Here is a 27,133-nt window from a genome sequence, read left to right on the forward strand (position 1 = left end):
TTGGCGTCAAATGGGACTTCTTTAAATTGAGGGAGAAGCCCAGCCTGTGAAGGGAGTGGAAGGTGACGGACAGATGATCCAGGACTTGCTCGGGAGAGCTCCCCCTGATCAACCAGTCGTCCAGGTAGGGGTAGACGTGAATCCCCCCCTTGCCTGAGATGCGCTGCCACCACCACCATGAGCTTGGTGAAAACCCTCGGGGCGGAGGTCAATCCGAACGGCAGGACCCGAAACTGAAAGTGCGAGTCGCCAACCGCGAACCTCAGGTACTGCTTGTGCTTGGGATGGATCGGCACATGGAAGTAAGCATCCTTGAGGTCGAGTGACACCAACCAGTCCTGAAGCTGAAGGGCCTGGAGGACTTGAGAGAGTAACCATCTTGAACTTGTCCTTCCTGAGGAGTTTGTTCAAACCGCACAAGTCCCTGATGGGTCTCAATCCCCAGTCTTTCTTTGAAATCAAAAAATAATGGGAATACCATCCCTTGTTCCTCTCCGCTACAGGCACCAGTTCTATGGCGCCTTTCTCCAGCAGGGCTTGAATTTCCTGCGCAAGGAGCGGATCCGGACTCTGCAAAAAGAGGTTCCCCGGTGGATTGTCGAAAGGCCTGTGCCGAAAGGGAAGACAGTAGCCGTGGGTTATGATCTCCAGAACCAACACATCTGAAGTAATGGCTTGCCACTCTACAAGATGCTGCGACAGCCTTCCCCCAACCGCCGAACCATGGGACATGGCCTCATGACTGAGTGGGAGCGGCTGCGGCGTTACCTGAGGGCAAAGAGGCAACTGCCCGAGCGGCCTTGGCACCACGGGTACCCTATCGTCCACCTCTGGTACCCCTGCGTTGGCCTCTGACTGCCAGGCTCCTCTCGCTTTACTGAAGGACGAGTAATAGCGAAAGGAACCACCCTTCCACTGCTGTCCCCTAGGACGAAAAGGCGGAGGTTGGCGAACTGCAGCGCCCAACGACTTCGCTGCAGCATTTGAGGTCTGCAACCTCTCAAGAATCTTGTCAGCCTTGCTGCCAAAAAGGTGTTCACCGTCAAAGGGCATGTTGAGGAGCAGGGACTGCACATCAGGAGCAAACCCCGACTTCCGCAACCACGCAAACCTGCGTATCACGGTGCTCGCCGCCATGGACCTACTGACACATTCAGCTAAGTCCAAACCCGACTGAACGGACTCACACATGGCATCCTGGACCATAGCAAGGAAACCATCCCGTTCGTCCCCTTCGGGAACATGTTCAGCCGCTAACGCAACACAGTTCCACAAAGTGCGTGTGAAACGAGACAAGGCACAAATGGAGTTGGCCGCCTGAAGCGCCATACCACCAGAAGAAAACACTTTCTTCGCCCAGCCATCAAAACGTTTGTCGTCCCCATCAGGAGGGATGGTAGGGTACGAAGCCTGCTTTGCCGGGGCCGTGGCCGCCTGCACCACCAAACTCTCCGGAGTGGGGTGCCTGGTCAAGTAGCAGGGGTCGCTACTGGCTGGACGGTATTTTCGCGATAAGGATCTGCCCACCGCCGGGAGACTCTCCGGAGCAGTCCAAGCCGCCGCCACCCTTCTCTGTAAAGCCATATGGAACGGCAGTACCGGGTCAGTTGGGGGACCAACATCAAGGATGTCCGTTAGATCATCCTGCACAAACTCCCCTGGGGGAGCAGACCATCCCAAGTACTCAGAAACCCTAGCCATAAGATGCCGGTACGAGGAATCGGCATGAGAGCCAGGCTCAGGCCTACAAAACTCCACCTCCGGAGAGGTGTCCAGTCCACTGGCATGCAGTGACTGCCTCAAATCGTCAAACTGACTATGGACCGAGACAATATCATCTGGAACCTGACTAGGAACCAGGCCATCAGAATCCTCATCCGCAACTGAAATATATTCCAGGTGGCGAAAAGAAGGCACCCGAGAGTGCTTGCTCTTAACCAGAGCCTTCCTAGGGGGTTCCTCCGTGCCACGGGGTACCTCCGACACAAAAGGTGTCGATGGCGTCGAGCGAATCGGCGCCGGCGTCGAGAGAACAGGCATCGGCGCCGAGGAAATCGGCGTCGACGTCAGATGCTGCACCGCCAGCATCGGCGGCATCGACACAGATCTCGAAGCCGGAGCTCCGAGCGTGTCCTTCGAAGACCTGAGCGTCGACGACTTCCTCGGAGCCGGAGCCTCGAGAAAGCCTGTCGACGCCTCAGCCGTCGATGTCTTCCTCAAAGACCTCACAGGTGCAAACGGTCTCAAACGCGTCGAGGACCGGGACCTGGAGCGGGTACGTCGAGAACGAGTCTCCTTGTCCGAACGGGACCTCTCCCGTGACTCGTGCCGACCACTCTTGCGAGCGGTTTCTCTCGACCAACCCCACTCGGGGGCGCGGACGGCTTAGTACCCTGCGACTCAAGAATCGCAAGCATTTTCTTCCCGAAGGAAGCCCATTCCTCCGGCGTCGCACAGCTGGTGGGGTAAGCGACGTGCGGGCAGAGTCCTCCGAAGCGGACCTGGAAGACGACCGGTGTCGGCGCTTCCGAGAATGCCTCGAAGAGGCTGAGGAGTGGCGAGACCGACTCCTAGAAGGAGGCCCAGGAGACTTCCGACGATGACACGGAGAGTCACCCCTCGACTCATCCGTCGAAAGCCCCGCAGACCTCGACTTCCGGGGCTTGGACACCCGACCTACAGACAACTTCTTACGTTCGCGTAAGGCTTTGGACGTGAGCGACTGGCAGTCGATAGTCATCCGTGTCGTGGGCCTCCCCGAGGCACCAGAGGCAGGCGTTGTGCGAGTCCGTCACCGACATCTTGGACCCACACTCCCCGCACTTCTTGAAGCCCGGACGCGGGGTCGAAGACGAAGTAGAAGACATCTTCCCACAAAGGATTTTCACAAAAACGAACAGGTTCGAAGAACCGAGAAGAACAGAACTCCAAAGAGTCGAGGCGTTAACCGAGATTCACAAAGCAACACGTTCGCGGAAAAAACGGAACTGAGGCTACGGGCATCGTATGTCCTACTTATCACATCGGATGACGTCGGAGGAGGTCCTCGACGGCGCATCAACGTCATCGACGCAGGCGCCGAAAAACGTTTCCGAAGCAGCACAGCTGTGGTGATTACATGTCATAGATATGGAATACGTCGGAGGACCCAATCCCCTCGAAATGTCTTTACGTATTTGATGTTTAAGTGTGAGGGCCAGATATGTTAGAGTGTTTTTCCTTTAGTTTTGATAGGCAGGGAAATCCTCATCGGAGTAGGGATAGTGAGGCGTTTGATAACATTTATGATTTAATGAAATGATGTATGTTGAAAAATCATCCAAAAGTTGTCCGCCTCGCATTTCTGACCCCTCACAGGAGAGAGAACGTTTGAAAAGACATTCCACATACTGACTGTGCATCGAGTGTCAGGAGACCCATTGAGAGAGAGAGAGAGATATACCAGGGTAATGGCAAGCAACAATCCACCATTCAGCCAAGGACCTATATGTATCTGTTTGTTTTCCATGTTTTCTTTTGTAGTGCTAGCGACAGAAGTCCTTCCTTTAACAGTTATTTTGCAGAATAGTGCTAAGAATTTTAGACCCAGGGACAGCATAGGTTTGTGATAGAGAATAAAGGAAAGTACAATACAATGACTTCTTGTCCATCCCCAGATTCTGATCTACCACACCAGGTAGTCGCAAGCAAGGACTTTCCTGCAGTTGGAATGAACAGGAGGACATCAAAAAAGGTAAGCCATCTAGCCCCTGCAACAGGGTCAAGGATATGACAATGTTGAGAGGGGACAGGGACCCCCTTTTAACTTGGGGTGGGAGGCCTACTAGGGTCTTTACCAGAGACGGTCCTGCACCAGAGTTCAGTGTGGGAGTTGGGTGAACCCCAGTCTGTCCCTTCTACCTGTTCCTGCATGACTGAAATAAGTACCAACATTTCTTGAGTCATACCTGTACTGCATTATGCTGGCCAGTTTTCTTTGTGTGTCCCCTAGGACTAAATAATCATCCAGATTGCATTTCAAAGGACGAGAGAGCTAGCAACCCACCAAGCTAGAGACCGTAAGGAACAGCAGGAATCAAACGCCAGCCACACAGCAAACCAACAATCCTGGCCCTCTACGGAACATGAACAATGACAGTTCTTCTCACCTGCAGCAGAACCGATGGGTGGTCTGCACATCAAGATGGCAACCCGGATACAGAGTGCAATACAAATTGCAACTGCATTCTTACGTTAGACAGGACTGCAGAGAGGTCCCCATATCAAACTGGCATTTCAGACACTTCTGATCGATCCAAAAGAAACTGGGACACTGGTGATCGTTTCAGCAGGCTGCTATTTTCAAATGCATGCGGACCAGGGTAGCAGAAGGTGGCGGGGCCCAACACCCCACATCCCCTTCATGTGTATGCTTGGCTCCAACACCTCCCATGGGGAAAGGAAGGTCAACAGTTGGACCTGGCAAGCAGCTGAAGGAGAGAACCAATGGAGGAGGAAGGGAGGATGAAAACAGGAAGGTTGTTTGGGTGAGGTCAAGGGAGTGAAGGCAGGATGGTGCAGAGATGCGTGGAGAAGGATTGCTGAAGTAGTGTGTGTTGGATAGAATTTCATTTGTGTGCAATATTCTCCCTACTTGCGAGTCCCCAAGCACATTTTGCTGGAATCTTGGATTTATCAGTTCTCCTTTTGAGTGGGAACATTTACCCCGTACCCAGAAAGTCTTTTACTCCATCTCTAGGAAACTTTTTCAACACTTTTGGTTTTATCTTTTTGGAGCAATGCTTTCCTTCACCTTTTAAAGGCATCTGCAATGTATTATTGCAGCACACAGCACTTTCTGTTCAGAGTTGCTGTGAGCACTTTGAGCAGCCCTTTGTATTTTCCGTGTGATAACTACTGTTTGAATGGATGTGGGGATACTTTGTATTCTACCTTACTATTATTTTGTGGAATCGGCACACCCCACATTAAGTGGCGTCCTGAAGGGACACAATGTATCCCTTTTTCCCCACTTCTCCTGTAACTTTCTAGTTACAGTGACAGGTTTATCTGAGAGGCTGGTGGCAGTGGATATTTCCTACAGATTTTAGTGAAATGTACATGCAAGCTGCTGACGTAGCTGCGGTAAGGGACACATGGGTCACGATCATACTAAAATGGTGCTGGGCTTTTTTTGCCAGCTCTTGATGACTGGTCCTTTTTCTTGGGCCTTCTCTACTGTTCTGGGTCAGAGGGAGATCCCGCTCACTCTTTGGTCTTTGCCAGGTTCCCTTAGGGCAGCCCGCACGAGGGCGCCAGTGTCAGGGAAGACAGGAAGCTGTGAGTATACACAAACTCTGCAGGTCTTGGTTCTCCCATATGTCTGCTTGAATACAGTTATGACTGGGAGGCTGGCTGTCCCGTTGGGACAGCCACCACCCAAAGTTAAAATGTGGCATGACTGCGGATTGTCTGGGTTCCTGCATAAATCCGAGGGTCCTGGAGCCGAACGAAGAATCTGAGGAAGGAGAAGAGGAAGAATTTGAGGAGGAATACGACGAGGACGAGGAGGACGAGGAAGAAGAAGAGGAAGAAGAGGAAGAGGAAGAGGAGGGAGAGGAGGAAAAAAGAAGAAAAAGAAGGACGTCTGTAGTCACCTTCAGCGACCACCAGTGACTGCTGAGTGACTGCTGCTCCAACCTCCTTCTGATCGACAGGGAAGATCCAGACCGGACAACTTTCTTCCCTGGACTTGTGGGAACAACCAGTCTTGAGACCATCTGCATTTTGAGCCATCCCTTGAAGAGCCGAGAACGTCCTGGGCTGCAATTCCCCAATACCCTGGGACCTGAACCAATTTGCTGTGTTATTGTCTCCTGAAGCGCAGCTTTGGCTGGAACTTCATGAGCATCCTGCTTGACCTACAGTGACTCTAACCCACTCTGAGACACCTCCCATCTAAGTCAGGGACTGAGAAATAGAGAAAAGCCTGCTGTGTGACAACTGTCTCTGAACTAAAACCTGTGTCGAGGCCAAATGAGCCAGTATCATGAAGATTGTCTGCTGGGCGTCCTATCGCAAGAAGCTGACTGTCTGGTCCTGCCATCCTTCTTCATCCTCCAGAACAAGAATCCTAACAAGAGCTGCTGTCGCCTGGGCACCCACCGGTGGCACAGTCTTCTTACTTCATGAAAAGGTACTGTCCCACTCTTAGGTACTCACCTGGGTGCTTGCTGTGTTTAATCAGACTCCTCCTGAGCTTTCTGCAACACAAGGTGGGTGGACAACCCAACTGTGATCTCCCAGGCCTAAGGACATTCGTCTACAATCCTCAAGGGGGTCTGGCCAGACCTCGCTGAACCACCTTTTAACTCAACAGTTTACCTACCTGCAATATAGAAGAAACCTGCTATTTAGGCAACTTTTACAGTGTCTGCCTTTCTTTGTTCTTCTGCCAAGCAGCCCTCCTCACTGACTTTGAGACAATCATTTCCAGATAAGGCTGAACTTTCTAAAGTATAGGTTCCCTAAAAGTACTTGCAGTTGCTTACTTTAAATGTTGGTTATAAGAAATGGTTTGCGAAACTTGAATGCGACTAGAACTACTTAACTGTATATCATCTAAGAGTATACCATTGACCAGAGTAATGCTTAACAACAGCCTTACTGTATATACATGTGAACAGGTTACTTAACTGTAATTCTAATACTGTGTTAGCTGCCTTAGTGTTTAGAATAAATAACAATATTTTAATAAAAACTACTGTGAATAAGTGTATTTTGGACTATAGGCGTGCCCTGAGGTCTTTGTACTTACCTGGCTGCTCAGCCATTGCTACCATACCTTTTGGGTAGTTCAGGTCAAACCTGAGAATTAGAGCCATGTGCATCCAAGAGGGAGTCTTCTCTAGTCCTACCATAGATGGACTTCAGTAAAACTCCCAAACCGTGTGCAAGGGGAGGTATTGGTTGGCGGGAGGAAGGGGTACTTGTGTGCGAGTGTACGCAAGTTGTGCGAGTGAGAATAAATGGAGTTGAGAGTGATAATGAGCGTAATGTGAGAGAGTTAAAGGAGGGTGAATGAGGGAGAAGATGTGGGTGTAGTGAAGAATATAAATAATGGAGAGGGGAGAGTAGTGGTGTAGCGGGAGATCAACAGTAACATTGCAGAGGGGAGAATAGTAGTAGCAGTGTGAAGAGGAGAGTAGTGTCGAGAGAAGACACTAGTGGTAGAGAGAAGGAGCAGAGAGAACATCGGAGGGATGTGTGAAAGCAGAGGTGTTGGCTAGAGGGAGACTGGGGGGCTATAGCCCCGGGTCTTTCAGTTGTAGCCCCGGATAGAAGCTCAGGGACTACAACCAAAAGGATAGCTAGCCCTGAGTCCCAGCAGTCCCAACATTAGTGTAGCCCCAGATCTTTTCCAGACCTAGCAACACCCCTGTGTGAGAGGGTGTTCAGATGGATATTCAAAATCAGAAATGGGGAGGATTCAGGGAGGCCAACCTATTATTGTGAGAAGGAAAGACACTGCAGTGTAGCCAAACTGTGACAATGTAGTGTAGCAGAGCAGTAAGGCTTATCAGGAGTGTGAGAATGAGGCCTAGTCCCCACAAATCACCAGATACTGTTCAGGTGAGATTAGTACTGGATTGCGACAATAGCTACCCCAATAACCACAGGCTGCAGGTAAATGTTCCAAAGTTCTGATAGGTTTCTCGCCCAGTCCCCAACATACATGGGGGGATCCTTGACCAGAACACCATTGATCTTAAGTCAGAGAAGAGAGAGATAGATGAGGACTTTACGCCCATGACACCCTATGCGGGGCTTCGGAATAGGTATGCTAACTTACCTCTCTTACGGTTACAAGATCCAATGGGCCGACTTCTGTGCTGTGTCCTGTCAAGAGTGGTCCACCCGAGTGCAGAGTTCACTTTCGGCTTCTGAATTGGGTCTGTGTAGTTGTATTGAGCTGGCATAGGTTACACCAAGGATAGCTATAGAAAGGTAGCTGCCGGGAACCCCATGTCATTCCAAGGTTTCAGGAGTGACGGTTGGTGACGAGACAGGATGGGAGATTAAACACTGAAGGATGTATATGCTATCGGTTAAGGCTCATCTGACAAGATTCTGAAGACTGGACAGCTAGGCATCCTTTCCACGATAAGATGCAGAACTCCACGCAAGTGTCAACCTTCAGGACACGAAGAAGATGGGATTCGGCAGGAGTCACCACTGTCAGGCGGTGACAGGCGATCTTCGTATGAAGAACCAAGTACCAGGCCCTGCACAGCTTCTCTTTAGTGCGGGAAGCTGAAACTGCAAGAGCAATCTGGTTACACATGCTGAAGATACACGAAGTTCCATGGATGCACTCGCAACAGCTGCAGAGAGGTAGCTCAGGAAAGAGCTTGTCGGTCCACTGGGTGGCCCAGGGACACTTCCGAAGGATCAGCAGGCAAACATCTGTGAGCAGAGGTTGTGACGGGTGTGATCTCACCAGTCCATGGGTCAAAGCACCAACAAAGGCATTCTTGAGAGCAGGACAGCAGAGCAGGGTTTCACTAAGACTTGGCTGGAGTCAATGCTGGCCAGCTGCCAGAGTCGTCCTCCGGTCTTCCCTGGGGTGTACTTCTTTGTAGGGGTCTTGGTTCCAAAGATTATCTGAAGAATGGCGGCAGGAGTAGTCCTTTTATTTGGACTGGAGTCGCTATGGTAAGAATCAGCACCATTCAAACTGCCAGGGGCTGTCTGATCATGGCCGCAGGCTACACATTATACCCAGCAACAGACATACTTTGGCTTGTATGTGCATGGATTCCAGACAGAACAGCCGGCCCACCAATCCAGCAATTCAAAAAGACTGCCACTTTGCCTGGGAAAGCAGCAACTTTTCCCGGGAAAGGACTTTCCATTTACGGAAATTTCAAAGATGAAAGCGGAGGAATAAGGCCAAAGTACAAAATAGCCAAGGGATGTGTATGAGTATGTGGTATTCTTTATGGCATTATGCAATCACATTCCACAGTGCATGAGTAAAAAGTTAAAAACACTGTAGAAAAATAAACACTTCCACCAGCCCAATCTGGACACACTGTAATTGCAACTACAAAGCTACAAAAGGACGGATTATTAGGATACTAAATATCCTAACCACACTTCACTTAAACGTGAAGTGTGCAGCTTTAAAAATCCACTAAGGAAGACCATGTGATCAATCCGATGGTGTCATCACTCATTTCTCGGCGTTGGCCTCTCCCCATGTTGCCAGTTCACAGCAGCCCCTACCTGATCCTGACCCTGGGGTTGGATAGATGAGGGAGGATTACATGGGGGAGGGGAGGGCAGCCCTCGGAAGGGTGTCCTGACATCATCAGACGAGACATGGTCTCCCACTTTTTCTTTTGATGATACCCCTGCCATTCACCATGCCTTAATGGCATATTGTCATACCTCCCCTCACCGACCTAGTAAGGGTACTGGAAATACTTTCACAAGTATCTGTATACAAGTCCTTCAAATCAGACTTACCTTTCAAGATTTCTTTAAACAGATTTTCGAACTCTGCATACAATTCCTCAAAACTGACTTGCCTTTTAAGATCACTGAAAACATCTTTTCAGACTAAGCAAACAAAACATCAGAAACAAACTACCATTGCGCTAAAGACGAAGGTACTGTGACTAAAAAGATGAGCCGAGTAATGAAGATTACTGGAAGCCAGGAGCGCACACTGTGCTCTAGTTGTTACAGGAACAAATATGATCACGGAAGATTTAAATCCAAGCGCTCAAAGGGACTGGCTGGAGAACGCTGCTTCTCACGGTGCTGACCGAGGAACCGTGCGGCTGGAGCAGTGTCCGTGGAGCCAACCAGAGCACCAAGAAGGAATAAAGGAGCAGACTGCAAGCGGGAGTATGCTGCAAGAACACCAGAAGCGAACGTAAGGCTTCTGGGCGTTCGCAGGTACTGAAAGACAGCCTCCATGCCACCGAAGCCCAGAGGGACGCGAAGCAAGGGCACGGAAGCCGTGAGAGACAGAAGCAGAGAAGCCGAAGAGGCGAGAAGAAACGAAACCCTGAGGGACCATCGCTGGCTTGCCATGAGAGAAATCACATATGTCAGCAAGAACTAGGATGTCCACCCGAGGGAAGAGGTGACAACAGGGCCTTTAGGCAGCACTGCCAAAAACTAACACGAATGGAATATATATATGAGATCAAACAAATGAATATACCTTAAAGGGGCAAAGCAGAATAAGATTAAGAGATTGAAGTTTGTGAGTGTATGCAGTACACTTATGAGAGAAGCCCTGGCAGGAGAGTATACCAGGCAGATTAAAAGGCCAAGAACACTTATGATAAGATTGCAGGGCCTACATAGGAAAAGCTCTGTCAGGGGAGTATACACCAAGTAGATGCAAGTTGAAAGCAGATTGCGGATCAGCGTCTAAGGAGGCAATTGCATCTCTCAAAAAAGAAGGATTTCAGTCAGCTGTGACAATTAACAGCAATGGAGATAAAAGTATAAAGAATATAACCTGACCAATAGAACATAAATAACTGCATGGAAACAAGGAAAGGATTCCCTCCTGAAGATCCATGTCAAACACATGGTGAAACACGTGTTGAGAGGAGATATGAACTTTAAAAAACCATTTAATGGCAAACATTTTTGAGTTAAGAGGAGAAGAGGAGAGACATAAGACATTTATGAAAACAAACAAATGTCTAAATCATACTTTTGAGTTATGAGGAGCTAAATGCAGGTTTTAAAGAAAAGCTATGTCAATAGTATACTTTTGAGAAAGTAATTTGTAAAAAGAAAATAAAAATAAAATATTTTTCAACTTTGTTGACTGGAAAATGCGATGTGGTTTTACTTTATTAAGAATGTATTAGTTGGCGCACATCAGAAAACTACCACAAAGTAAATCAAGTTTAAGTTGAAAGCATGTTGACATAAGCAAAGCCCTCGCAGGAGAGTACACCAGGTAGATGCAAGTCGCAAGCATATTCATGAGAGAATGCCCTGGCAGGAAAGCATACCGGACATCAAGTTGAGCAGTGTGTATTGTACAGTATTCAAGGAAGTTCTGATAAATATACATCAGGACCAGAAAAAGTCTGTGGAAATATATTCAAGAGGATAGAAAAGAAATTGGTAGTGGAGTACATCAGGTATCCTAACAGAATGCAGACTAACAGCCACGTTGTTTTGAATACCAGTTGTATTGTTGATCAAGAGAAACCTAAGGAACTGATAAACTTGAATATGGAACAGACTGAAGAGAAATCCAGGGGAAGGGAACCACCCTCTGGAACACGGAACTCTTTTGAACATCTATACACCACTCAAACCAAAGACATTACCCTTTTCACCGTATGGTAATTTTGTTAGAATGTGAGTTTCAGAATAGTACTTTGGACACAGGGTGGTTTTGCTTTGGTCATTCCGCCATTGACAGACTTAGTTTTGGTTTTAGGTAGGGACACACCTCTAAGAGTCAAGAGGCATTTCCCCACCCTCTTTTATATTAATAAAGGTCTTTGACCAAAACCATGACTCCCTTGTGTCCGAGACTCATTCCTGGCTCCTCACTACATAGTCTCCTAGTACGGATTATCTTTGAGACTGATCAGTTTCCCCATAAGAGTGGGCAAATAGCAAGGCAAGTAAAGAGGAGAGCTACTAAAAGTCAGGTCAGCCAGCAAACAAAAGCAAAAAGATAGGTTGTCTCAGAGGTCTATGGGAGGTAAGCAGCAAAAAGAACAACTTTCCTAAGAGACAGACAAAAGGAGAGTGGTATGAGCAAATAGAGGTAAGTGGAAGGAAGCAGAATGTTAGATTAGTCAAGGGATACAAGGGCCTGAAAGGAAGGATCTAGTGGGAACCGACAATGTAATGCACCTATGCTTGTACTAATTGTATTGTGGGACCTCAATTAGGATTACACCTAGATTGTTCCCAGGCGGAGGGAAAGGGCGTACGACTTTAGCCCATCATGACCAGCCAGTCAGTGCTTAGATAGTATGGGTTACCGATTTCTACTGAACATGCAGTGGTTGAGGGATAGGGTGGGGACTACCCGTCAAAGACGAGAGAGGGATGGCGCTTTGCCAGCTCCTTTTCAATATCTTAGAGAACAAAACCCCTTAAAACTAGCTCGAGAGTTGGTATGTTCTTGAGGCCATCTGTAAGACCCCTTAAACTCCATGCAAGACAACTACCCTAGTTTAGTTGGGGCCATTGGGTACAATTGTTCTCACTGTTGCCTACAGCACTGAGAGTTCAGTAGCAGAGTGGATATCGGATAACACTGACAGTCTAGTACAGCGATTTAACTGTTCCATTCTATACATCAGATTTGTTTAAAAATGGATCACTTGGACGGACTTTGCTGGAACAGCCCGAAAGCCTTGGTGACAATTACCCTGATGTTGGAGGATGCACAGAACACCTCTAGCACAAACAGCATCTATAGTTAACCAGCACAAGGTCTGCAGTTTGACCAGGATTCTCCTTGTCAGAAGGCAGCAACAGCAGAGTGGCAAGGTCTGGTAACAGCAAAACTAGAACAAGACAAACTAGCAAGAATACCTGATCCCGTGTAAAGTCTCCCACAAGCTTCAGCTGGATGTTGACATTGCAAGAGATGTAGCAGAGAATCTTGGAACTCTCAAAAGCCAGATTAGGGTTGCTGGTCCCATGGTAGAGGTATCTTAAGAGGAACATTAAAGGGAAAACATTGTTTTTTTTTCCAATCAATATTTTTTTTTATAAAGACAAGAACTTAATGCACAAACAATAAAATACAGGTTTATAAACAAAAATAAAAAATAATCCATATATATGATATACTGGTGTCATGAACATCAAACCGAACTTCAAAGACAAATTAGATCTTTAAAGGTGCATATCCAGAAAAGTCTTGAAATTAGGATGAAATAGCATCACACAAGCTAAATTATTAACCCACGTCAACTGAACCTATTCCATATAACTATGATAATATAGAGAGGACCCTCTCAGAGAGTTTTGATCATTTAAAAATAATCACATTTGTTATTTAAATTCTTTAACAGGTCCATCTATACCTGCTATAATATTTATCTTCAATCCTACCCCATCAAAAGAATAAAAACATGTGTATACCATTTTAGTTGGTGATTAATCTGAAGGAAATAATTTGATTATGAAATAAAAGGAGACCATAGTTTACAATATTTTGGTGTGTCATTGTAAAGTGAAGTTACAATTGTATCCACTGCCATAATGTTCAATAGCCGCAACCACCATTCCCCAATCCCCAGAACCAGATGGGATCTACAGTAATGTGCTATCATAACTCTATCCGAATATAACAATTGGGTTACAAGTTTACAGCGACTGGCACCCAAAGTGTGTACCGTAGAAGAAATAACATACTTTTGGTAATGTTCTTTCTAGGGGATTCTATTCCCAAATAATTGAGTTGCAGCATCAGCTGTCTTGGGAAAACATTTCCCCCAGCAGGGGCTACCTGTTGGCGCCATCAACTCCACAGCTCCGAAAGTGACACCACTGCCACTGTATATGGAGCAGACTGCGCCCCATGACCTCAGTTCCACCCCTCTCACCCACAAGCAGCCAAAGAAGCATAGAACCGAAAGGACAAGTTCACAATCAAGTGGGGCAGGATGTGAGGGCTAGGAGCAATCTGTGAAAGAAGACCTCAACAGAAGAACAAGTTACTTCTTACCTTGTAACGTTCTTTCGACGGGATGTTCCTCCGACGTATTCCTCATCTTAGATATATCCTTCCAGCTCTGCTGGCCTCGGAAAATTTTTTCTCCAGAGGGCGCTGCGCGTCGACGTCCCTCGAGTCGATGTCCTTCGACAGCCGCCGTATCGACGCTTGACGTCATCCTGCCTATAAAGGCCGCGCGCAGCGTCCGTTGCTCAGTTCCATTTTGTAGCCCACAGTATTACTGTCTGAACTAGACTAATCACCCTGAAGGAGCGTAAGCTGCAACAACAAGGGAAGTAGAACTGCGGGGATGGATGGGAGGGTCGATGAGGAATACGTCGGACGAACATCCCGTCGAAAGAACGTTACAAGGTAAGAAGTAACTTGTTCTTCGAAGGGATTGTGTCCTCCGACGTATTCCTCATCTTAGATAGGCTCCCATAGCAGTATTCTATATTCGGAGGAGGGAGTACTGACTTCACGGTGTCTTCTATTGATGAATAGAATGCAGTACAGCCCTTCCAAACCTAGTCTCTTGACTAGAGGAGGAATCCAGATTGTAAAAACGTGTAAAGGTATGGACAGACGACCATGTAGCGGCCGCACATATGTCTTTAATCGGCACGCCTCTTTTGAGGGCCGATGAAGCTGCAATACCTCTGGTCGAATGAGCCCTAAGGTTTTGAGGTGGCTCTTTCCCTACCAGTTTATGACATTCCAGAATGGCTAGAATGATCCATCTGGAAATGGTCTGCTTAGTTATTGGTAACCACAGCTTGTGACCTGCGTAACCTACAAACAGCTGGTCTGCCTGTCTTATCCTGGCTAGTCTACTAATGTAAAAACTTAAAACCCTCCTAGGGTCTAGTCTGTGTAACCTCTCTTCCTCTTTCCCCGGGTGAGGAGGAGGATAGAAAGATGGTAGGGTAATCTTCTGAGAGATATGGAATTCAGAAACTACCTTTGGGAGGAAATTAGGCTTCACTTGCAGGACAACTTTGTCTTTGTGAAAGATTATATGAGGGGGTTTACAAGAAAGAGCTTGTAATCCGCTCACCCTTCTAGCAGATGTAAGTGCTATTAATAAAACAGTCTTAAGGGTAAGGAATCTTAACGAACAAGAATGGAGAGGTTCGAAAGGTGTACCCATCAGGAAAGTTAGTACTAAGTTTAAATCCCATAGGGGAACTTGGAATGGTCTTGGGGGATAAACATTGGTTAACCCCTTTAGAAACTGTATTACCAAGGGTAATTTGAAATAGGATGGTTCCTCCGCAGTACGCTTAAAGATAGATAGCGCTGCGAGATAGCCCTTAATGGTGCCAACTTGAAGACCTGAATTTGCCAAATATAGTAGGAAGGACAAAACCATTGGTGTACCACATGAAAATGGGTCGATATTCTGTTCTCTACACCAGCTGCAAAATCTGTTCCAACTGCAGCGATATAAAGACTTTGTTGCTGGCCTCCTTGCCGAAAGCAACACCTCCATAACATCATCAGGGAGGTCCCAATCCTTGTACCTCAGCCGTTCAGAAGCCAAGCGTGAAGGTTGAGGGTTTTGATGTCTGGATGGAGAACCTGACCTCCCTTCTGTGAGAGTAGGTTCTCTCTGAGCGGAAGTCGAATTGGAGGACAGATGGACAAGTCTACAAGGTCCGGGTACCACGTTCTCCTGGCCCAATCGGGGGCAATTAGGATCATGGTTCGCCTGAATCTTCTCAACCTCCTGATCATTTGGAGGAATGACAGGGACCGGTGGGAACGCGTACAGAAGCGGAAACTCCCAGTCCACTATGAACGCGTCTCCCAGAGCTCCTCTCGGAGGAAATTCCCTTGAGCAGAACAGGTCGCATTTCCCGTTTAGGCTGGTGGCGAACAGAGATACCTGAGGGGTTCCCCAAAGGGCGAAGATCTCTTGAAGGACTTCCTGAGCTAGCTCCCACTCGTGGGAGACTGTGTTCTGCCTGCTCAGAGCGTCCGCTGTCAAGTTCTTCTCTCCGGCTAGGTGAACTGCCGATAGAGAGATTCCTTCTTGGATTGCCCGAAACCAGAGCTGCATCGCCTCTCTGCACAGGGGTAGTGATCCTACGCCTCCTCTTTTGTTGAGGTAATGCATGGCCACCGTGTTGTCCGTCATTATCAGGACGTTCTTCCCTTGTACAGCTGGCAGGAAAGCCTTCAACGCAAGTCTGATGGCTCTCAGCTCTAACAGGTTGATGTGTAGTCTGGACTCCGATGGAGACCAACGACCGCTGATGGTCAAGTCGTTGGTGTGGGCTCCCCACCCCGTGAGTGAGGCATCCGTGACTACTGTTATCTCCGGCCAGGGTTGCCAAAACTGTTCTGCTTTCAGAATGTTCTCCTGACAGGCCCACCACTGAAGGTCTCGGGCCACCCTGCCGGGAACCTGAAGAAGATCTGTCATTCTCCCTGAGAATTGTGACCACTGAGTCCTCAGTGCCCACTGGAGGGATCTCATTCTCAGGCGAGCCTCTGGCACAAGGAAAATGCAGGATGCCATAAGGCCTAGCAACCTCAAAAAGTCGAAGGCTGGGAGACGTTGGGCATGTTGGAACTTGGTAACCATCTGTAGAATATCTTGAGCCCTCACCTCTGGTGGCGAGGCTTTTCCCAGGGAAGTATCCAGGATCGCTCCTATGAACTGGAGTCTCTGCGATGGTATCATTTGAGACTTCTTTAAATTGAGGGAGAAGCCCAGTTTGTGAAGGGAGTAGCACACGTGATTTAGCTGGATCTGAGCTTGCTCCGGAGAAACAGCCCTGATCAGCCAATCGTCCAGGTAGGGGTAGACGTGAATCCCTTCCCTCCTTAGACTTGCAGCCACTACCGACATTAACTTGGTGAAGACCCTCGGGCGGAGGTCAGCCCAAATGGCAGTACTCGAAATTGATAGTGAGAGTTGCCAATTGCGAACCTCAGGTATTTCCTGTGTTTGAGATGCATAGGCACATGGAAATAAGCGTCCTGAAGGTCCAGAGATACCAACCAGTCCTGAAACTGAAGGGCCTGGAGGATCTGAGAAAGAGTGACCATCTTGAATTTGTCTTTCCTGAGGAATTTGTTCAATTCTCGCAAGTCCAAGATGGGTCTCAGTCCTCCGTCTTTCTTCGGAATGAGAAAGTAAGGGGAGTACCAGCCCTTGTTCCTCTCCGCTACAGGTACCGGTTCTATGGCACCTTTCTCTAGCAGGTCCAAACTTTCCTGCAAGAGGAGCGGATCTGGAGCTTTCTGAGAGCTGATCCCCGGTGGATGACTCTGAGGTATACGTAGGAAAGGCAGGCAGGAACCTTGGGCGACTGTTTCCAATGCCCAAGCATCTGACGTGATAGCCTGCCATACCGTCAGATGTTGAGTCAACCTGCCTCCTACAGGTGTCCTGTGAGGGGAGTCCTCATAGTGGTTACGGGCGGCTGATGCAGATGCCGATGGTAAAGAGGCACCTGCTGTTGCTGCGGCTTTAGAATATCTACCCCGTCCACCTCGGGTAGTTCTTCTTTGACCCCTTTGAGCCCGTCGTCCTCTACCTCTTCCGAATGCGGAGTAGAAGCGAAAGGACTTGCCCCTCGCAGAGGTTCCTGTGGGACGAAAAGGAGTTTGACGGATTGCAGCTCCTAGGGATTTTGCTGTTGCTTTTGAAGTTTGCAGTTTTTCTAAACTGTCATCCGCCTTTTTCCCGAACAAATAAGAGCCATCAAATGGCATGTTCAAGAGCCTGGCTTGCACATCTGGGGCAAAACCCGACTTTCTCAACCAAGCGAACCTCCTGGTTGATGTACTTGCCGCCATTGCTCTGCTGATACTGTCAGCCGAATCAATGCCCGTCTGGAGGGATTCGCACATAGCGTCTTTACCGTCCTGTATAATATTCAGGAACGCATCCCTTTCTTCTCCCTCCGGGATGCAGTCAGCCGCTGTAGAGGCACACTCCCAAAGTGTATGGCTGAACCTAGCAAGGGTGCAAGTAGCATTAACAGACTTTAACGCCATAGCATCATATTTTTTATCGTCCCTGTCCTGTGGGACTGTAGGATAAGCCGTCTTGACATCGGTAGAGGATGCTGCTTGTACCACCAGACTTTCTGGGGATGGATGTTTAGACAAGAACTCTGGGTCTGTGGAAGATACCCTGTACTTTGCAGACAGTTTTTTATTTACTGCTGGTATTACATCTGGGGTTTCCCAGTTTGTCATGATCTTTCTCTGAAGAGCTTTATGAAAGGGCACCACTGGATCCTCTTGTGGGCCTTTGTCAAGAATATCCGTGAGGTCATCTTGCTGGAAAGATTGTGAAGGTGTAGACCACCCCATGAACTCTGTAATCCTGGCCATTAAGGCTCTGTAGGGGGTTTCAGCATGCTCCCCCGGGTCTGGCTTAGCAAACTCCACCTCAGGGGAAGTGTCTAACCCACTTGCCTCATGTAAAGAATCATGAAGATCCTTTAATCTGCGCTCTTCAGAGGAAAATTCCTCTCTAACTGGGGTTACAGGTCCCTGTAACTCAAATGTGTCTTGTTCAGACAAATCACCCTCTTCTAAAATTGAGGATATAGTTCTCAATTGTTCTGAACTCATAAAGGGAGTAAATCCCATTTCCAAGGCAGAGGGTGCCGAACTTGTCATTATTGGCCTCGAAAACGTCAATGTCGTCGACGTCTAAGGCTTCGAGCACGGCGTCGAAAACAGAGGTGGAGGCCTCGAGGACCTCGACAGAATTGGAATTCTACTCGACAATATCGACGTCGAGGGCCTGGGGATCGTCACTGGATGTGTGGTCACCGTGACTTTTCTCGGCGTCGACGCCGGTGTCGAGGCCGGCGTCGAGTCGACAGACCCGTGTGTCGAAGGTCCCTTCGACAACGGCGTCGAAGACATCGACCTCGACGGAACCTTCGTCGACGGCGTCGACGGAACCTTCGAGGAAGGTTTGGAGGTCATAGTCCTACTCGAGGGTTCGAGACGCGCTCGAGAGGTTTCTTTTGCCGGGTACTGCGACTCGCGGCGTTTTTGACCTTCGGGTCTTTCGACCAGAGCATCGCTCTCGGCAGTCTTCGAGGGGGTCGAGGCCGCTTTCTCGAAGACGCTCATCATATTTTTTCTGAATTCCTCCCATTCAGCCCGGGAACTATGTTTCGTGGGGCAAGGGATTCTTTTTGGCGAAACAGAGGAAGAGGAAGACGGAGAAGGGGATCTTCGACGTCTCCTCTTCGAGTGCTTCGATCTCGAGGAGTGATGAGACCCACTCCGAGACCTGGAGCGCGAATGGTGACGAGGAGACGAATGTCTCGACTTCGTCGACGAAGAAGAAGCTTTAAAAGTCTTACCTTTCTCCAGCTTCCCCCTACGCTCCTTCAGGGCCTTAGCTGTCATGGACATACAGTCCTCGCACTTTGAACAATGGTGTTCGGCTCCCAAGCACCAAAGACAATTTCTGTGAGGATCGGACAACGACATCTTTTTCCCACAATCTCGACATTTTTTGAAGCCGGATCGAGGAGTTGTCTGTTCCGACGAGGAAGCCTTCGAGTACGGATCGAATAACTCGAGGTAAATAGGATTATCTGCAACGGTATTCCGAGGCACCGAGTAGCACGGAAAAACGGAACTGAGCAACGGACGCTGCGCGCGGCCTTTATAGGCAGGATGACGTCGAGCGTCGATACGGCGGCTGTCGAAGGTCGACTCGAGGGACGTCGACGCGCAGCGCCCTCTGGAGAAAAAATTTTCCGAGGCCAGCAGAGCTGGAAGGATATATCTAAGATGAGGAATACGTCGGAGGACACAATCCCTTCGAAAGAACATTAACAAAGTAAATAATGTGTGTTTGTAATGGACTGCATTCTCCCAATGGTTCCTCATCTTATGTAGACTAGTATCAGTAAAGAAACCGAGAGATCACGTACACTGAAGTGTTTTAACACCATCCTGCTGAAACAGGAATCTTGTCCCAAAAGAGTCCAAGCACTATTGCTTTGAGAAAGTGTGCAGGGAGTATTTATTACATTTTAATTTATTAATATTGCGCCGAAGCTCACAGGCATCAGGGCGCACAAATTTACATACAAACACATTCAACGGGACATTGGTTTGCTCCCTCAATTCCTACTTGTCAAATGATTTGAAGATGCTTGTTTTCAGTGCTTTCCTGAAGGTTGTGTTGTTCTTTTCTTGTCTTAAATCCATCAGTAATCCATTCCAAATCTGAGCTGCTTTTACAGGAAAAGATTGGCCTAACCCATTCAATCGTTTGGGAGGAAGACATGAAATCTGCCCCAATGCCTCTGACCTTAAAGAGCGACCCGGAGTGTAGTGGCAGATCTTTTCCTTCAAGTAGGCAGGTGCTTGCCCAAACAGGCAGCGATGTACCATGGTCATGGTTTTGAAGGTGATCCTATCCTCAAGAGCTAGCCAGTGAAGGGCTTTCGTATCTGCTGTAATATGTTCCCTTCTGGCTTTCTTCCTAACAATTCTTACAGCATTATTTTGGATGGTTTGGCACCGTGCTAGTATAATCTAGCAAGTATTGTGGCCCTAGCAATGGTTGCGCTGTTATTTTTGTTCAGGTAAGGCCTGATAAGTTTTAGAAGTCACAGGTAGTACTGACAGTTTCTGTTCAAGTTGGTAACATGCAAATCTGCACTCAATGATGCTTCCAGGTATATCCCAAGTGTTTTTACTTTTCCTTAGACTTGGATGGGGGAGTCTTTGATCTGGAAAGTCTTGAATTCATTAGCCGAATACATTCAGGCACAACATTCCCAGCCAGCTTGCAGCATTCTGAAACACATTACAATCTATCTCGACAGGATTTGCTTGGACACTGCCCTGATCCAACTGGTTACAACATAAACAGAACCAAGCAATGCAGTTTCAATCCATAACCAACGATGGTGCGCTTAAACCAGGGCGGCAGTCTGAGAAAAGAGAGGAGTCTTAAGATGTTTCCTGAAGCTCCAGTAAGATTGTTCCGATCTTAGCGATAAGAGGTAGAAAGTGTCCGTTTTTGGATGTGATAACCGGGAATGTTATGTGCCGCAGAGGACGCAATGGCATTGGCCTGCCTTGTTAGAGACAGAGTGGCGTCTAGCTGCATGCTCAGGGTATGGCAGTGTTGGAGACTAGGATAGTGTTACCCTCAATATGGAATGACTTGTAAGCCGAGTCTAGATTACTGAGTTGTGCATGCCGACTAGAAGAATTTCTGTCTTTAGGCAAAGAAAGGAAGAAGCCATCCAGGCTTGTATAGTTTGGTAGACTGTCTGCAAGACGATTAAGTCAGAAGAGTAGGTTCCACCGAGATGGAGGAGGATCTGTGTGTCATCGACAGTTTGTGTAAGATGACCCTGAGACATCCAGTAGATCAAACATGGGCTTAATAAAGATAGAGTAAACAGTGGGGGAGATACATGATCCTTGTGGGACACTGAAGGTGACAGGACCAGGAGGGGCGAAGGCTATAGCTGAAAAGACTCTCATACTTCTGTCAGACAGGGAAGAGGAAATCCAGGATTTGGCTTCAGGGGAGAAGTGAGCTGCCGCGGCCAGGTGATGGCACAGGATTTGGTGGTCCACCAAACCAAAGGCAGCCGACAGGTCGAGCAGGAGGAGCAGTGCTACATTACCAAAATCTTTTCTAAACTCTTGTATGAAAAACACAAACTGAAAACCCAATTTAATCTCTCCTTTGCCTTTGATGGGTGATAAGGGAAAAAACAGGCAGGTGGATCTTTTGGAAACCACTTTTGGTCTAACTCAAAACAAGACCTTTTCAAAAAGAAACAGGGAGGAAGGCTCAGAGGAAAGAGCCTGGATCTCATTAACATTCCTGGCCGTGGTGATAGCCACCAGAAATACCACCTTTAGAGACAAGAGTCGCATACAAAATAAATGATTTGAAAAGAGCTACCATAGGAAAAGTTATGAGTACATTTAAATTCCACACCAGAACATGTTCGTAAAAACCCTTCAAAACTTGCTAACAGCAGGAAGGGAGTAATATGAGGCCAGCTCAGGTTTCCTTTGGAAAATTAAAATGGTAGCTAAACATTTGCCTTTATTGTGCCAATCTGCAAGCACTGCAAGGCAAAGGAGAGCATGTACTCCAGAACAAAAATAGTAGAAAAGGAGAAAGGGTCCAGTTACGCAAATTTCCACCATTTTGGCAACTGTGACGAATCCAGGGAATTCATCCTCTCTCCCCATGGCAGAGCAACCCCCTTTGGGGCTAGGGTGGCGAGTCCTCCAAGCTTAACACCACTTTGGTGAAGTGGGATCCCACTGGGGGTGGCCCCACACTTATAGGACAGGATATGCCTAGAAAGGGAGGATTGGGGTTTTAAGTCTGCAACTTGAAAGACCGCAGCTGAAATATTCGAGGCTCTCCCCTGAGAATTTCAGCCACAGGCTTCCAACCCCACCACACCCACCTACTTACTTAGCGGCGGCACACTTCTCTGTGTGTCACCGTATCGCTGTGTCTCTGCAGCACCTCGCCACCGGCTGTAGGGGACACCACAATCTACAATATAGTGAGCAAGGGTGTGGGGGGTCACCCCTGCAGCATCCGCCACCGAATGGGGGATGTGGTCAAACGTTTAGGCCGTTCAGAATTTTTGAACGGCTAACATTTGGCCAAATAGAAAACAAAGATACATGTGTACAGATACAATCTCAAGGCTTAATAGCACAAAAGTAATGCAGAGATACAGCGCAAAGGAAGAATATAGAACTGTACAAAAGTGACTCTTTGTAAATGCAAGCAAAGAAAAGTACAGCAATTGAACTGCATGTGGCAAAGCAAAGGCAAGAGAGTGAATTGAGAAGAGGTATTTGGCACAATTAGTAATAGAAGACAAAGCAGTGTTCAGTAAAAGTGGAATCCAATACAATTCACAAATGTTAAAGACAACAGAATATGTTCAGCAACATACACAGAAGGAGTGTAGAAGTAATTGAAAATTTAACAGTAGACGGAAGCAGCAATTCTACAAGGATAAACACTTAAGTGCCGCTCAGATATTATCAGAGGCAGTCAGGTAACCAGAGGTTCTGGGAAGGTACATATTGAGTAATGTTAGAGAGTCATATTTGATGTTAATTGTGTATGTTATTTGCAGGTATCCTGAAATCCAAGGCGTCTAGAAGTTGAGAAAACCAGAGCTACCCTGACCGTTTGTTATTTTCTCCACTTCTCCACCGGTCTGGTCAACTCAATAGTCATAATTTACTGTTGGGTGAACTGGTTTGGGGGATCTGGTGTTCTATTCGTCTGCTCCTGCATGATTTTGGCGCTGGGACCTGATAGGGAGTGAATGAACAGTGGGAAATCGCACCCCCTACCGAAGGGTACAATAAAGAGCCAGTCAGGAATGGAACAGGAGGGTGGCCACAGCTGCAGAGGTGGAGATGCGCAGAATCCTCCTCTGGGAGTTGTGGCAGCAGAAAGATAGTACGCCAGCCGCGATTGTGGCTGGGGTAAAAAAATGCTCACATGCCTGCCGGGAGAAGTGCCGCACAGAGCACAAGTCGTCTGACAACCGGTGTGCCGAGAGACCGGTACCAGAGGCCCAAAGGAAGCCTGTGGGAAAATGAGGTACACTCCGCCCAGAGAAAGGCAGCAAGCACCTGGGCCGAGAGCAGCTGCACAAAGCACAAGTCCCGACAGCCGGTGTGCCGACAGGGCCATCACAGGACCCTGCGGGAAGCCCATGGGGAAAGGAGGCAAACTCTACCCATAGCCAAGCACGCTGAAGAAGCAGCAGAAGAGGAAAATAATTTGCTGACCTCCTTGAGTTTCACAAGGAGCCCCGCCCGGAGCAACCAGACCCCAAGGGGGTAAGGGGAGGCGAGAGAGCAACCAGACCCCAAGGCGGGGGAGAATGCAACCAGACCAAAGGTGGGGGGAGAGTGTAACCAGTCCCCAAGGCGGGGGGTACGAGAGCAACCAGTCCCCAAGGCGGGGGGTACAAGAGCAACCAGTCCCCAAGGCGGGGGGTACAAGAGCAACCAGTCCCCAAGGCGGGGGGTACAAGAGCAACCAGACCCCAAGGCGGGGGGTACAAGAGCAACCAGACCCCAAGGCGGGGGGTACAAGAGCAACCAGACCCCAAGGCGGGGGGTACAAGAGCAACCAGACCCCAAGGCGGGGGGTACAAGAGCAACCAGACCCCAAGGCGGGGGGTACAAGAGCAACCAGACCCCAAGGCGGGGGGTACAAGAGCAACCAGACCCCAAGGCGGGGGGTACAAGAGCAACCAGACCCCAAGGCGGGGGGTACAAGAGCAACCAGACCCCAAGGCGGGGGGTACAAGAGCAACCAGACCCCAAGGCGGGGGGTACAAGAGCAACCAGACCCCAAGGCGGGGGTACAAGAGCAACCAGACCCCAAGGCGGGGGTACAAGAGCAACCAGACCCCAAGGCGGGGTGTGAGAAGTAATAGTAGTGATTTATATAGCACCTTTTGCCATTTGTATGACCTCAAAGTGCTTTGTGGTAGGAACGCCCTGGGGTACCGAAGTCCAGGTATGAGAACATTCTAAGAAAAGGCTTAGACGTTTGTGGTTCTTTTGTTTTGATTTTACTTATATTTTTACATTGATTCACGTTCTCCGTTCCTTGTAGGCGGCAGGCTACTAGCCGGGTCATGGCATTTGACTGGCTGAGGCATACTTGCACTCATGTTTAGTGTATTGCTCTTTTATGTTATTTAAAACACTTTTCTTTATTTGTTCTATTCCTTGTATCTGCCAGGAGTCTCTTGCTGAGGGTGGCTCGCCTCAGCAAACTGAGGCACTTGGTTACTGTTTTGCTTTTGTTGTGTTACCTGCATTCACTGACAGAGGTCAGTCTATCCTGACTGCCCATTGACAGCTTGATCGGATGGGCCAAGTTACTATCATGTGCTTTTATAATGAGAAGATGCGCCAACAGTGCAGTGGGAACTAGCATGTCGCTCCAAGGTTGTGCCAAAGTTAAGCCCATCCGGACTGAGGACGGGAAACACTGTTTTATGCAACTGGCTGCTCCTAAATTAACTCAGGGTAGGGGGAGATATCTCAGTACAAGTCTAGCCATTTCCCCCAATTCTTTTCAAATTTTCGGGGGCAGCCCCTCGCATTGTAGATGCGGCGTTCCATAGCTGCGCACCTACTTAGTTAATTGATCCGGTTCAAGCATATGGAGTCTGCCGAGCCCCAGCTTGCAGCGATCAGCCGCTGCCCTGCTCCAAATACCACCGCTAGGAGCGACTTTTCATGTTTAGTGAGGTTGACCTCCCCCCAGATGCCCAAGAGTGTCATTTTGGGGTCTTTCGGATTTGGTGCTCTTACTATGTTGGAAATCGTATTAATGCATACATCCCAGAAGGTGTGTGCACCTTGCAACCCCAGATCATGGGGAAAAAGGTGCCTGTCTCCCGTTTGCATCAGGGACATGTCTCATCTCTGGTCCCTCCCCATCTGGCGAGGGTTGTGCGAGAGTAATAGGAGCAGTAAAGTATTCTGAGTTGTATCAGTCTGAGTTTGGCTTCGATACCTATCTCTTGGGGGAACATCAATGCGTCTACCCAGTCTCCGGTTCCAGGTCGCGCAGATCCCTTTCCCATCTCTCTTTCAGCTTAGAAAGTTCTTTAGTTCCGAAACAGTTAAGGGCTTGGTAGAGCGTGGAGTTAACTTTGGAGGAAATACATTGCGGAAGAGTGATGGTCTCTAGGGGAGTCAAAGGCATATGTCTGGGAACTGGGTGTGTATGGCGTGAGCCAGCTGTGCATGGCGGAACCAGTCCATAGGTGTAAGACCAAATTTGTTGTGCAGAGTATCGAACTCTAGTAAGCGCCCGTCTTGGCTCATGTGTGCCAGTATGGTTATCCCTCGCTTTTCCCAGCTCTTTAAACAACCCATTCTCTGTATTTCTGGGAGGTGTGTGTTGTACCATATGGGTTGGGTTATTGTTGGTTTTGATCCCCAGCCCATAAGTTTATGTGCTTCCCTCCAGGCATGGCGGATATGGAGTGACATTCTTGGTATTTTCGATATTCGATTGTTGGTGGCGTATAGGGCCAGAAGGGGTGGGTATGGGGTGCATAGCCTCTGTTTCAATGGGGATATGTGGTAGTGCGGCTTCGCCATCTAGCCATTCATTTACCACCCCTGTCTGTGTTGCTAAATAGTACGTGCGCTTACATGGTAATCCAATGCCTCCCTCCCATAAAGATCATTGGAGTGTAGTGAGAGCGATTCTGGGTTGTTTCCCTCCCCAAAGCAGTGTGTGTAAGTTCCTGTCTATGAGTGCAAAGGTTTCGTGAGGGATGGGGAGTGGAGCATTTTGTAGCACGTATAGGAGCCTTGGGAGTGTCATATCATTTTAAACAGAGCTGCACTGCCCATTAATGATAGGGGGAGCGATTGCCAGGGGGAGACGTCCTTGCTAAATCTGTCTAGTACAGGTTGTAGGTTGAGCTGGAGGAATCTGTCTAGGGTCGGGCCAATGTGTATGCCTAGGTATGTGAACTCTCGAATGAAGACGTGGCAAGAGCAAGTTCTGGGAATCGCCTCCCTGGATCGGGAAGTAGATGGTTTTTTGCTTGTTCACCTTCAGACTGGAAAAGTTTTGGTATTCTTTGAGGGTGTGGGACACAATCGGACACGAGGTGAGAGGATTGCTAAGATATATGAGGAGGTCATCTGAGTATAGCGAGAGCCGATCTTCTCCTCCCCCTGGCCAGGTGAATCTGGACCAGCTTTTATCCAATCAGAGTTTAATTGCTAGTGGCTCGATAGCTAGCAAGAATAGGAGGGGAGAGAAGGGGCAGCCTTGTCAGGTTCCGTGGCCCAGTGAAAACAGTCTACAAGTCTTGCTGTTCACCCTTGCGGTTACCTCTAGGGATGCATATAGGAGTCTAACCCAGGAGATGAAGTCTCGCCCAAAATTCATCCGGGCCATGATTTCCCACAGGGCCTCCCACCAGACAGTCAAATGCTTTCTAGAAATCGACCGCCAATAAGTCCCCATCGTGCTCCCCAGATGTCAGCGAGTAGCACTACAAATCGGCCACGGGGGTCTGTCTGTACTTTCCATCATCGTGCCCATGGCACCTTTTGTGAACCCAGCTTGGTATGTATGCGGGCAATTGGACCTTCTGAAGAAGCCGTTACGGGTTCCGTGAGGAGGGCTTTATCTGGTGAGTATCGATTAAGCTATTGGAGCATCAGTCTGCGTTTCACGCAGGAGCCTAGGCCGTTGACGTTCCAGGTCAATAGGGACAGTATATTGGTGTTTGTCCTGGATGCGTGGGTCTTGTTTTGAGGCATCAAAGAGGATCCCTTGTCTCGGTAGCCTCGCGGTCCGTGTGCTGTGATCTCTCGATCTTTGTTTGGTGTCTCCCGTACCTGGGTCCATCGCTGCCA

At 48.4% G+C, this 27,133-nt stretch overlaps 1 protein-coding gene across 1 annotated transcript in view; it reads right to left on the bottom strand.

The window, feature by feature from the left end:
- NUP205 (nucleoporin 205) overlaps positions 1 to 27,133 on the bottom strand; it is a 1,887,652-nt gene that overhangs the window by 1,219,622 nt on the left and 640,897 nt on the right. Inside the window, exon 19 of the mRNA XM_069628771.1 lies at positions 12,580 to 12,700. Coding sequence (XP_069484872.1) covers positions 12,580 to 12,700 — 121 coding nt within the window. The remainder of the gene's footprint in view (positions 1 to 12,579; positions 12,701 to 27,133) is intronic.

Source organism: Ambystoma mexicanum, chromosome 12 (assembly GCF_040938575.1).
Source record: "Ambystoma mexicanum isolate Mex_15411 chromosome 12, UKY_AmexF1_1, whole genome shotgun sequence".
NCBI classification, from domain to species: Eukaryota; Metazoa; Chordata; class Amphibia; order Caudata; family Ambystomatidae; genus Ambystoma; species Ambystoma mexicanum.